This window comes from Choloepus didactylus, chromosome 5, assembly GCF_015220235.1.
Source record: "Choloepus didactylus isolate mChoDid1 chromosome 5, mChoDid1.pri, whole genome shotgun sequence".
Taxonomy (NCBI): domain Eukaryota; kingdom Metazoa; phylum Chordata; class Mammalia; order Pilosa; family Megalonychidae; genus Choloepus; species Choloepus didactylus.
The window spans coordinates 93,096,967-93,108,981 of record NC_051311.1 but is presented as its reverse complement, the minus strand read 5'-3'; the positions used below and the strand labels follow the sequence as shown (position 1 = coordinate 93,108,981).

The 12,015-nt window shown below is 37.3% G+C and overlaps 1 protein-coding gene across 2 annotated transcripts in view; it reads right to left on the bottom strand.

Moving 5' to 3' along the window:
* PTPN12 (protein tyrosine phosphatase non-receptor type 12) overlaps positions 1-12,015 on the bottom strand; it is a 115,265-nt gene that overhangs the window by 14,305 nt on the left and 88,945 nt on the right. Inside the window, exon 13 of one of the 2 annotated variants that reach the window (XR_005217003.1) lies at positions 427-1,335. Coding sequence is in view for 1 of the 2 variants with exons in the window: in XM_037836496.1 (XP_037692424.1) it covers positions 359-1,335 (977 nt within the window). In the remaining variant the exon portion in view is untranslated. Of the gene's footprint in view, positions 1-358; positions 1,336-12,015 lie in introns of both variants that reach the window. The other variant, XM_037836496.1, reaches the window with a different exon arrangement.

Here is a 12,015-nt window from a genome sequence, read left to right as displayed (position 1 = left end):
ACAGCATTTGTGTCAATGTTAATTTAGCCTATTTTCCTAAATTATTTCTAACTATTCAGTCAGATAAATTTTAGACCCATATAAAATCCTAAAAGCTACAATATGGAAGAAATAGGAAAGAAATTTTTCAGTACAACAAATGAAATATTTTGGAAACACAAAACCAAGTAATATAATGTTATTAAATAGAAACAATCAGTGAAAGCTTATTTGAAAAAATTATTGTCTAAGAAAACTAAATTTGGCTGTAGGTTCTAGAGTACAGTGTGGAATAAAATATAATGAATTAATATAGCTAAAGTGCTTAGAACAGTAACCAGCATTTAGTAAAAAATACATAAGTGCTAGATATTATTACCTTTTTCAGCACCTGAATTTATCTTTCCTGCTATATCATGTCTAGCAATAGACATTGGCAATACTTTCCTAGTAGAAATGCTTTCAGTACTAGTGGCAGCAGAGACTGTGGCACTTGCTGTTGAAATATTAGTTTTGTTCTGGGTCACAGCACCATCAGAGGTCCTTTCTTCCGAGTCTGAGTCATCAGAGTGAAGAGGATTAGTAAAACTGAGGGGTGCTCTGAGTAAAGGTGAATTGTTATGATGATCCACAAGACCATGGGTTTCAATTTGTGATGTAGGACTTGATGTTAAACCTACAATTTTAACAGATTGACAATGGGTATCTGAAGATTTGCCTTTAGACGAATCAGGCGTGGGTAGGGCATTTTCAGGTCCATAAAATGATGACATTACATGTCCTTTCTCATCAAGAGGCAAGTGGTCTGGCCTTGGAGGTGTGTCTGAATTCTTCTGGTTTTCTTCTGCTGGAATAACTGGAGTTTTATGTGACAGTGTTGCACTGCAGTCCACACAAGAATTCTGAGAAATATCTTCCACTTTTAAATCCCCTGAATTCAACACCTGTGGCTTAAAGATTTTATCTGTTATACAAGGTGAAGCAGATTTAATTTTAATTGCATGCCCCCTATTCAAGAGTGTGTTCCCATCAAAACTTTTTGGTCCCTCTTGGAGAGGAACCTTCTTAATCTCAAAACTTATATTTCGCTCCAACTTTTTCTCTGTCTGTTCAATAGGTGATTCATTTTTCCCTGGTAATTCTGTTGATTTATCATAGTTTCTATTGAGGTCCGTTGAATGTTGTTCCGATGAAACCATGTGCAACACTGGCTTTGGATGGTATCTGTCATTGTCCTGCCACACAGTAGTGACTGTTGGAAACGCCGAAGGGGGAGAAGGTGTCAAGATGGGTGGCACTGGGTGAGGTTCTGGAGGCTGCAGTATTTCTTCCTTAGCATCCCCTTCTACAAGACAACTGAAAAACAAACATTTTTAAAAGGGTATTATAATTTCTGGAATTTGATGCAAAATTTTTAATTAAGTATTAACAGAGTAGGGAAATTGATGCACATGTCAAAAATGGGTTCCTGGTTGTTCATTAATTATTCTCTTTAGTTTTGTATGTCTCAAAATTTCAATTACAAAGTACTAAAATTCAAATTTATGTAAATTATATATTGATTTTTTTTTAAACCACAAATTTATGTGTTTTTCAGAACCATATACTTTGTAATTTGGAGAATAACTTCATTTTTTGACACTATTTTTATAAAATATATTATTAATAAAAAAATCTATGTAAAACTTTTTAAAAAGTTTTATAAAAATGTTCATCCTTGTTTAAATAAGTTGCTTGCTTACATTAGATACCTATCAAGATACAAGCTGGATGACAATTATGTAGCTACATCTAGTACACTAAGTCAATACAATCTGAGATTATGAATAAAAAGTTATAATTTGTCGAACTAGAAAAAATTAACATTTCTCAAACTAATATACATATGTACACTGTTTAAAATATCAAACAATAAAACAAAGCTTTTAATGAAAAACAGCAGTCCTCTCCCACAGCCCCTCCAGCTACCAAAAGGCATCCATTCTCAACTTTCTTTTAGTAGCTGCTTCTGAGATTTCATCCTGTTATTCAAAATATTTCAAAACGCTTACCCTGTTTTCTATTTCACACATTTTCTATTGACTTCTTACTATAGAAGTGCCCTGTTCTACTGTAATTTTTGGTTAGATCAATCTTATGACTATAGATGTTATTCACACCTATAATATCATGATTTCCCATCTTTTCACATATAGCTTCTTGTATCATTTTCTATGTATCATCAGTAATTCAGCCCTTCTAACATTCTTGCAGATATGTATACCTTCTCTCAATAAAGGTGAGCTCAATAAAGCTTTATTCTCTCAATAAAGGTGAGCACACTAGGTAACCGGACATCTCCCTTAGAAACCTTGAGTCTCCTACTCCAGGGTGGACTACTAGCTCTACAGGGCCACAAAGAGCTGAAGTTCTCTCCTGTTTCCCAATTCCCACCTTCCTCTTTCTAGGTACATCCCCGTCTTTTGGTGGGTTATCCTCGGGTTATTTCTTTTTTTTGTTTAGATTTTAATTTGCTTTTTTTTTTTTTTAATCTTCATTTTATTGAGATATATTTACATACCACGCAGTCGTACAAAACAAATCATACATTCGATTGTTCACAGTACCATTACATAGTTGTACATTCATCACCTAAATCAATCCCTGACACCTTCATTAGCACACACACAAAAATAACAAGAATAATAATTAGAGTGAAAAAGAGCAATTGAAGTAAAAAAGAACACTGGGTACCTTTGTCTGTTTGTTTCCTTCCCCTATTTTTCTACTCATCCATCCATAAACTAGACAAAGTGGAGTGTGGTCCTTATGGCTTTCCCAATCCATTGTCACCCCTCAGAAGCTACATTTTTATACAACTGTCTTCGAGATTCATGGGTTCTGGGTTTTAGTTTGATAGTTTCAGGTATCCATCACCAGCTACCCCAATTCTTTAGAACCTAGAATGTGTTGTCTAAAGTGTGCGTAAGAGTGCCCACCACAGTGACCTCTCGGCTCCTTTTGGAATCTCTCTGCTACTGAAGCTTATTTCATTTCCTTTCACATCCCCCTTTTGGTCAAGAAGATGTTCTCCGTCCCACGATGCCAGGTCTGCATTCCTCCCCGGGAGTCATATTCCACATTGCCAGGGAGATTCACTCCCCTGGGTGTCCGATCCCACGTAGGGGGAAGGGCAGTGATTTCACCTTTCAAGTTGGCTTAGCCAGAGAGAGAGGGCCACATCTGAGCAACAAAGAGGCATTCGGGAGGAGGCTCTTAGGCACAACCATAGGGAGGCCTAGCCTCTCCTTTGCAGCAACCATCTTCACAAGGGTAAAACCTATGGTAGAGGGCTCAACCCGTCAAACCACCAGTCCCCTATGTCTGTGGTCACGTTAGCAACCATCGAGGTGGGGTAGTCCAATACCCCTGCATTCTCCACAGGCTCCTCAAGGGGGCACTACATCTTTTTTTTTTTTTCCTTGTTTGTCTTTTTTCTTTTTTTTTTTTTTTTTTAACTTTCCCTTCTTTTTTCAAATCAACTGTATGAAAAAAAAAGTTAAAAAGAAAACAAACATACAATAAAAGAACATTTCAAAGAGACCATAACAAGGCAGTAAGAAAAAGACAACTAACCTAAGATAACTGCTTAACTTCCAACATGTTCCTACTTTACCCCAAGAAAGTTACCTAATATAGCAACATTTCTGTGAACTTGTTCCTACTATATTCATCAGAAATTAAAAGACCATAGTCATTCCTGGGCATCCCCAGAACGTTAAATAGCTTATCTGTTCTCCTTGGATTATTGTTCCCCCTTCCTTAATTGCTCTCTATTGCTAGTTCCCCTACATTCTACATTATAAACCATTTGTTTTACATTTTTCAAAGTTCACATTAATGGTAGCATATAATATTTCTCTTTTTCTGCCTGGCTTGTTTCGCTCAGCATTATGTCTTCAAGGTTCATCCATGTTGTCATATGTTTCACGAGATCGTTCCTTCTTACTGCCGCGTAGTATTCCATCGTGTGTATATACCACGTTTTATTTATCCCCTCATCTGTTGAAGGACATTCGGGTTGTTTCCATCTCTTGGCAATTGTGAATAATGCTGCTATGAACATTGGCGTGCAGATATCTGTTCGTGTCACTGCTTTCCGATCTTCCGGGTATATACCGAGAAGTGCAATCGCTGGATCGAATGGTAACTCTATATCTAGTTTTCTAAGGAACTGCCAGACTGACTTCCAGAGTGGCTGAACCATTATACAGTCCCACCAACAATGAATAAGAGTTCCAATTTCTCCACATCCCCTCCAGCATTTGTAGTTTCCTGTTTTTTTAATGGCAGCCATTCTAATCGGTTAGATGGTATCTCATTGTGGTCTTAATTTGCATCTCTCTAATAGCTAGTGAAGCTGAACATTTTTTCATGTGTTTCTTGGCCATTTGTATTTCCTCTTCAGAGAACTGTCTTTTCATATCTTTTGCCCATTTTATAATTGGGCTGTCTGTACTATTGTCATTGAGTTGTAGGATTTCTTTATATATGCAAGATATCAGTCTTTTGTCAGATACATGGTTTCCAAAAATTTTTTCCCATTGAGTTGGCTGCCTCTTTACCTTTTTGAGAAATTCCTTTGAGGTGCAGAAACTTCTAAGCTTGAGGAGTTCTTATTTTTTCTTTTGTTGCTTGTGCTTTGGGTGTAAAGTCTAGGAAGTGGCCGCCTAATCCAAGGTCTTGAAGATGTTTTCCTACATTATCTTCTAGGAGTTTTATGGTACTTTCTTTTATATTGAGATCTTTGATCCATTTTGAGTTAATTTTTGTGTAGGGTGTGAGGTAGGGGTCCTCTTTCATTCTTTTGGATATGGATATCCAACTCTCCCAGCCACATTTGTTGAAAAGACCATTATGACTCAGTTCAGTGACTTTGGGGGCCTTATCTAAGATCAGTCGGCCATAGATCTGAGGGTCTATCTCTGAATTCTCAATTCGATTCCATTGATCTATATGTCTATCTTTGTGCCAGTACCATGCTGTTTTGGCAACTGTGGCTTTATAATAAGCTTCAAAGTCAGGGAGTGTAAGTCCTCCCACTTCGTTTTTCTTTTTTAGAGTGTCTTTAGCAATTCGAGGCATCTTCCCTTTCCAAATAAATTTGATAACTAGCTTTTCCAAGTCTGCAAAGTAGGTTGTTGTAGGGGAGTGAGTCTTGTGGGGTCCAACTGGTGTACCAAGCTTGCGTGTGTAGTTGGTGTTGCCTGCCCTGTATATGGGGCGTGTTTCTGGGCAGTCAGGGAGGGGGGGTGGCTCTAACAATCAAATCTCCCTGGTGATCCTAGAGTTTTAAAGCTGCTGCAATAGTCTAATCCTTCAGTTCAGTCCTGCCACAGTTTGTCTCTGCCACTGACCCACAAGTCCTTGGTATTGGCGTATGGCTCCTGAGACTTGCAAGTGGGCCCCTCTTCCAGGCCGTGCACCCCGGGTCCTCTGTTGAGGGATGACTGTGCTATGTCACAGGTGAGTGCCGTCCCCCCAGGGCAGTTCTGGGCTGCTGGGCTGTGTAGGGAGGCTCCCAGTCTGCTCAAATGATGGCTGAATGGGGCTTTGTTAATTCACACTGCTCTACCTTCCCAACTCTGGGACAATCAGCTGAGGTTGCAGGGAAGGCTAATGTCCACGCCCAGTTTTGTGGTGTGTGCCTGTTATTTGAAGCACTTCCGTCACACTGGGTTGTCTGGGGCAGCTCTGTGCTATGGGGCTGGTGATGGGCAGGAGTGTTTCCTGTCCACCAGGATGATGGCTGTGAGTGGACACCCCCCTTTTCTTGGGAAGTTGTGGTGTTTAGTGAATTTTCTCAGCCACTGGATTATTGCCTTTTGTCTCAGAGCTCTCTTAGTTCTGCTCTTGTCTTAACCTGCCCAAATTGCAAGTCTTTGAAGCTTTCTGTATTGGTCTTCTTAGAGTAATTGTTTTAGAAAAAGAAAAAAGGATAAAAAAAAGGGCCCTCCTCAGAGATCTAATGGGCTATTGAAATGCTAAGAGACAAAGCAATCGGGGCCATTAAGGAAAGGTCCACAGGGCAGAGAGATCAGCTTTTCTTCGGGATTTGCATATGAGCCTGAGGGCCTGAGCTCTGCCCTTCCCCTTTCTATGTTCACCAGAACTCCAAAAATCCTCCGCTTTTATTTTGGAGTTTTTCGTGTTGTTTTTTTTCTATGCCTGTCTCCTCTCTGCTGGGCTGGCTGCTCTCAGATTCTCTGGTGTCTGGTCTCAGTCTGTCTATGGTTGAGTTTGGATCAGTAGAATGAGTTTCTGATAAGGGCTGCCACTGCAGTTCTCCCTTCTCCTTCCCGGAGCTGACAGCCCCTCCTCCCATGGGACTGAGCCTGGCAGGGAGGGGTGCGGGTCCCCTGGCCACAAAAACTTACAGATTTCGCTGATCTCAGCAGTTCCACGTTTTCATGAGTGTTGTATGAAGTATGCCCAAAGTCAGATTGCTCTGTGGTGTCCAGTCCACGCAGTTCCTGGCTTTCTACCTACTTTCCTGGAGGAGTAACTAAAACATACAGCTCACCAGTCCGCCATTTTGCCCCGCCTCTGGTTATTTCTTAACAACTATATATAGGACGCAAATTTTGTGAGGCCTACATTTGCATATTACATTTTCAAAATTATTGATAGTTTGAAAGATAGAGAATTTTATATTAGAAATTATTGTCTTTCAACATTCTGCAATTCTGATTCCTGTTCCTTTGAATGTGAGCTGTTTTTTTCTCTCATGAAGCTTTTCGGTTCTTTTTATTCTTGCTGTTCTACAATCTCATAATGTAACTTTTTAAAAAATCCATTGTATTGTGAACTTGGTGTTTACTTATTAAAAAAAAATTCATAACCTTTCACTTTAAAAATTTTTCTTATTTCTTTGCCAATTTCTTCTCCTCTGTTCTCCTTCCAGAGCATTACTAGTTCAATGACAGACCTCCAGACCTGATTCTGTAATTTTCTTATCTTTTCTCTCCTATTTCCTATATCTTTATTTGTTCATTTTCTTGACTATCTTCCAACCTTCTTTTTAACTTTTTAAAATTTACCATTATATTTTTAATTATTATTTGAATTTTAAATGTTTAAATCATATTTAAATTATTTAATGATAATTTAATCATTTGAATCATTTTATCATTATATTTAAATTATTATTTAAGATTTATGTCATTATATTTTTAATTTTTATTTATTATCATCCTGTTCTTACTTCATTGTTGCAGTATCTTCTACTGAGCAAACTGGACAGTTGTTACTTTTTTCCCTATCCTTTTTACTATTCAGTATTGTCTTCATTTCCTCCAAGTTCCTTTATTCCTGCTTAATTAGATTTCTCTATCTTTCATGTTAGAGCCTTTTGTCAATGTCTGATCATTACTGGTTCTGTTCATTTTTAAAAATGGGACATTAAAAATGACTGGAAAATGCCTCTGTGTATGTAAGGAAGAGGGCTTGGTGGCTTAGTGGTCATCTCACCACAGGGTAATTGAATGGGGCCCTTGCAATATATTAGTGAGCCCCCAACTATGAATATTTGTAGATTGCCTCTCTTTGCCTGCTTAGTTTTTCAAGAGAGATTCTGTCTTCTACCTGAGGGGTGGGGGCAAGGGAGCTGGAAGATCTCACCATTCAGCATGCAGCTTCCTATTTTCAGTAAGGCACTACAACCAGCCCTCAGCTAAGTCTGATGTCCCTGAATTCAGGGCTCCTTGTTTCAACTGTAGAATATATTCCTCTTATTGGGTACCCAGGTTTGGGGCAAGAGGGAGGACAATCACCTGCTCAATCTGGTGGAAGGAATCTGGAGTTCCTTTGTGTGCTGGTTTGGATATATTATGTCCCCCAGAAAAGCCATGTTCTTTGATGCAATCTTGTGGGGAAGACTGATTAGTCTGTTGATTAGGGTGGAACCTCTGATTAAATTGTTTCCATGAAGGTGGGGACCCTGGCCGTTCAGGGTGGGTCTTGATTAGTACACTGGAGTATTTAAGAGAGAAGCTAAGAGCTGACACAAACCCAGATGCCTTCTGATGCTTAGAGTTGTGGACAGAAGGGCATTTGGAGATGCTAAGCTAAGAGATGAAGTCCAGAGTTTGTCCCAGAGAAGCTAAGAGAGAACCCCCAGATGCTTAGAGAGAAACACCCCCAGGAGAACCAAGCAGAGAGCTGCTAGAAGCTAAGAGAGACAAAAGCCTAGAGACATTTTGGAAAAAACCATTTTGAAATGTAACCCAGGAGCAAACGACAGGCAGACACCAGCCAAGTGCCTTCCCAGCTGACAGAGGTGTTCTGGACACCATCAGCCATTCTTTAGCAAAGGTATCCTCTTGTTGCCTTAGTATGAACACTTTTATGGCCTTAGAACTATACATTTGTAACCTAATAAACCCCCTTTATAAAAGCTAATCCAATTCTGGTGTTTTGCCTAACAGCAGCTCTAGCAAACTAGAAAACTTTATAAAAACATGCAAACATTCTTCTAGTTTTCATTCCCATCCCACACAGCGGTCTTAAGAGGAACCTGTAACAACTGAGGCTTTTTGGGGTTCTTTGAGGAGAATCACCTTGCTCCTTATTGGCTTCCCCCACCTAAAGGAAAGCAAATTTTAGCTTTCTCTGTTCTGTTAAGGCCCTTTTCATTAGTCAGTGTGCTTTCCATTCTCCAAAGTTTTGCTGACATTTCCTCTCTAATTTTCTTTTTTTTTTTTCTTTTGGTTTACGTGTTTTTATATCCCTTCACCATCATTTCAGGGAACTGGGGGAGGAACTGGAGTTAAATGTGTTCAGATTTGCCTTATTTAACCAACAGCATAGTAAATGTTTTTTGTAGTACCATTGTGTAGGATGTTGATATGTACACAGTAAATATATTCTTGGCTACTCAAATGATTGATACTTATAGTAACATATTTTCCTTATCCTTCCTTAATTTAAGGTTGGATGGAACAGGGATTAAAACACTCCAGATAGCACTTTCAGGTACATAAAAATTATAAAACTCAGTCACAAAAAAATGTATGCTATATTCTGGTTATCTGCTTTTGCACTCAAGTATCTAATATTCATATTTTCACTAGATATTCTGATGTAAAAAAATTTCATATGGTGCTAAGACCCACTGATTGTATACAATATGACTTTCATCATTTCTTTTGTTAACATTGCTCTTAATTTTACCTGGTTCAAAAGAAGGCATTTTTCACTTCTCAAAAAATATATATATATATTAGGGAGCTATTCATATGCTAGGCACTATACCAGTACCAGAAGAAGAAACAACAATGAACCCAACAGTTTGGGTCCCTAAGGAATATATGGAAACAGTGGAAAATAAAGTTAGAAAGGTAGGTTCTGCTGTCAACACCCCTTTCAATATGAAAAAGTTAGGGTTCTCACTGCCTAGACACCCTGAAGACAGAGAAAGGGATTAAGTGAGAGGAAGGGGTAGCAACAAATAAGATAAGATTGAATGAAGGTCTATGAATACTGAAACTTTATATAAATATATAAATATATATATATTTAGATGCTGGGGTGTTGGAATAGTTGGAAGGAGGTAAATGACACAGTAGAACTGTAACCTATAGCATCCTCTTGAAATTTGCTTTATAGCTACTTGTTGAATTGTGCTTTGAAAGTCTTCACCTTTCCGTATATACCCTATATCGCATAAGGATAGAACTGAAACTGTGGAGCTGTAACCAATAATAATTTTTGAAATTACCTATATAACTAACTGCTTGTTGAGCTGTTCATCGAAAGTTAACATCTTTCTATATGTAGGTTATATTTTACAATGACGGAAATAGCTGAAGTTGTGGAACTGTGACCCATGATATTCTTTGAAATTTGCTAACTACTTGTTAAAGTTATCACTGTTATGCATATATATTAAAGTTCACAATTTAAAAATGCATTAAAATAAAAAGAAATTAGGCTGAAGCCATACTGCAGAAGGCCCAGAATTTCACACTAACAAGTTTGGACTTTATAATGAAGAAAATTCCCATTTGTTTGACCAAGTCTTAAAATGAGTGACTATAACTTTTGCTTCATACTGATATTTTTGGAAACTTAAGACAATTACTTTCATTACAGTGATTTAGACTGGGTTCAATATGGGGTGGAAAGACTACGGGGGTGAAGGAAATGACAGTGCAAAATTACAGCATAGCACTTGAAAAACAAAAAACTTTCACTATTATCCTTTCTTTTAGGGAGGTAATCCATACATGGAAAAAAATCATTGTACTGGAAGTTTAGGGATTTGTTCTCAGCCAAACTCTGCTAGCCAAGGCAGGTCATCTTCTTTGAGAACCATCTATTAACCTATACGGGATCAAGATTACTATAAAATTATTGAATTTACTACATCACTTATCACTTTGACATATCATTGACTAAATATCTACAGACTAAATGGAAAACGCATGAGAATTTTAAAAAGGAGAATGAGAGGCCATACATAGTAGATACACAGTAGATGTTATATTGATATTGTGATTACTTTTTAACTAACCATACCTGGGATATCTCCTATACAGCTTACACTTTGGAGCCTGTTTTTAACCTTTATTTATTGGTTTTATTATGTATTCTAACCTATAATCACTAACTTGTAAAATTACATCTGAAATCAAAGGTATTTCTAACAGTGAAAGGGAACAACAATAGAAAAACACACAATATGAGCATGTATAACCCTGCATTTTACCAAAACCTATCCTTAAATATCTCAAAGGATGCCAATTTGGAATGAATAATTCAATTAGAACTTTAAAATTATTAAGTAGTCAACTGAATCAATCTTGTCCGTTGTGATTTCCTTTATCTCTTCTACAAGTCTGTCAAACATTAAATTACATATTCTGTTTTCAGTGGTTTGGCTTTTATATTTATTCAACCATCTGAAACTTACTTTGGTGTTTGGTGTGACATAAGGACCTAAATACATACTTTTTCAAAACGGTTAATAATATTACCATATGACAGTAAATAACCTTTTCTTTTCACCTTACATTAGCATGTTTATACTCATTCATAATAGGATCATCACTATTTTCCTCCAAAGTTTTGTTTGGTATTTTTGCCTGTTTATTAATCCAGATTAACATTATAATGTCAAGTTCAGAAAAGAGCCCTCTGATATTCTGATGAGAGTTTAATTAAATTTTAAATGAACTGATATTTTATTTAAATATCATTAAAAAAGCTATATTGCATTTCACTTTTTCCAAACAAGAACACTATATGTTTTCAGTCATTCAAATGAATAAATTTAGACTTAAGGATCAACTTTCTACTTAAGATTATTTTCATGTATTTTATATTTTGAAAGGGCTCTCCCCTTCACATTTCCCCTCCTATTTGGCTGGTCTACCAGAAAACTACTCATTTTTCCACTTTTATCTGGCAACTTTCTTAGAAATTAACCATTTTAAGGCAATTTGGGGGGTTGGATACAGTTGATTAAAAAAAAAAAAGGAAAATAACATTTCAAAAAATAACCAAAAGAATTTTTTAAACAATAAACACTGGTGCAGAATAATAACTGTTTTATGGGATATGGGTTTCTCCCATCACCTAATTTTCTGGGTTGCTCATGGTCTACTTGCCAGCAAAATATACCAATGTTCTGCATCCTGTGCTTTCTGGGGGATCCAAAAATCATGTAATTTTAAATGCCTCCACTTGAGCACACCCCAACTCCTCAGATGCCTTCACCTATCTAGGATATTCTGATATCTGAAAGCTCAGGTGATTATCCAAAGCAACACTGAAACGGAGTAGAAATTCAAGTATTTCTGCCAGATACAAAACGTTCTCCTTAGTGGCTTCAGTAACACCATTGTGTTCCTGGTATTCCTTTATCCCCTGGTTATTATTATTTTTTTTACAGCTTTTTTTCATCTGCCTTTACAAATCTGGGTGTTTACCAAGGCTCCATCCTTGGTACTTTGTTATGTATATTGTAGCTAGTGTATCATCTATATACTGAACACT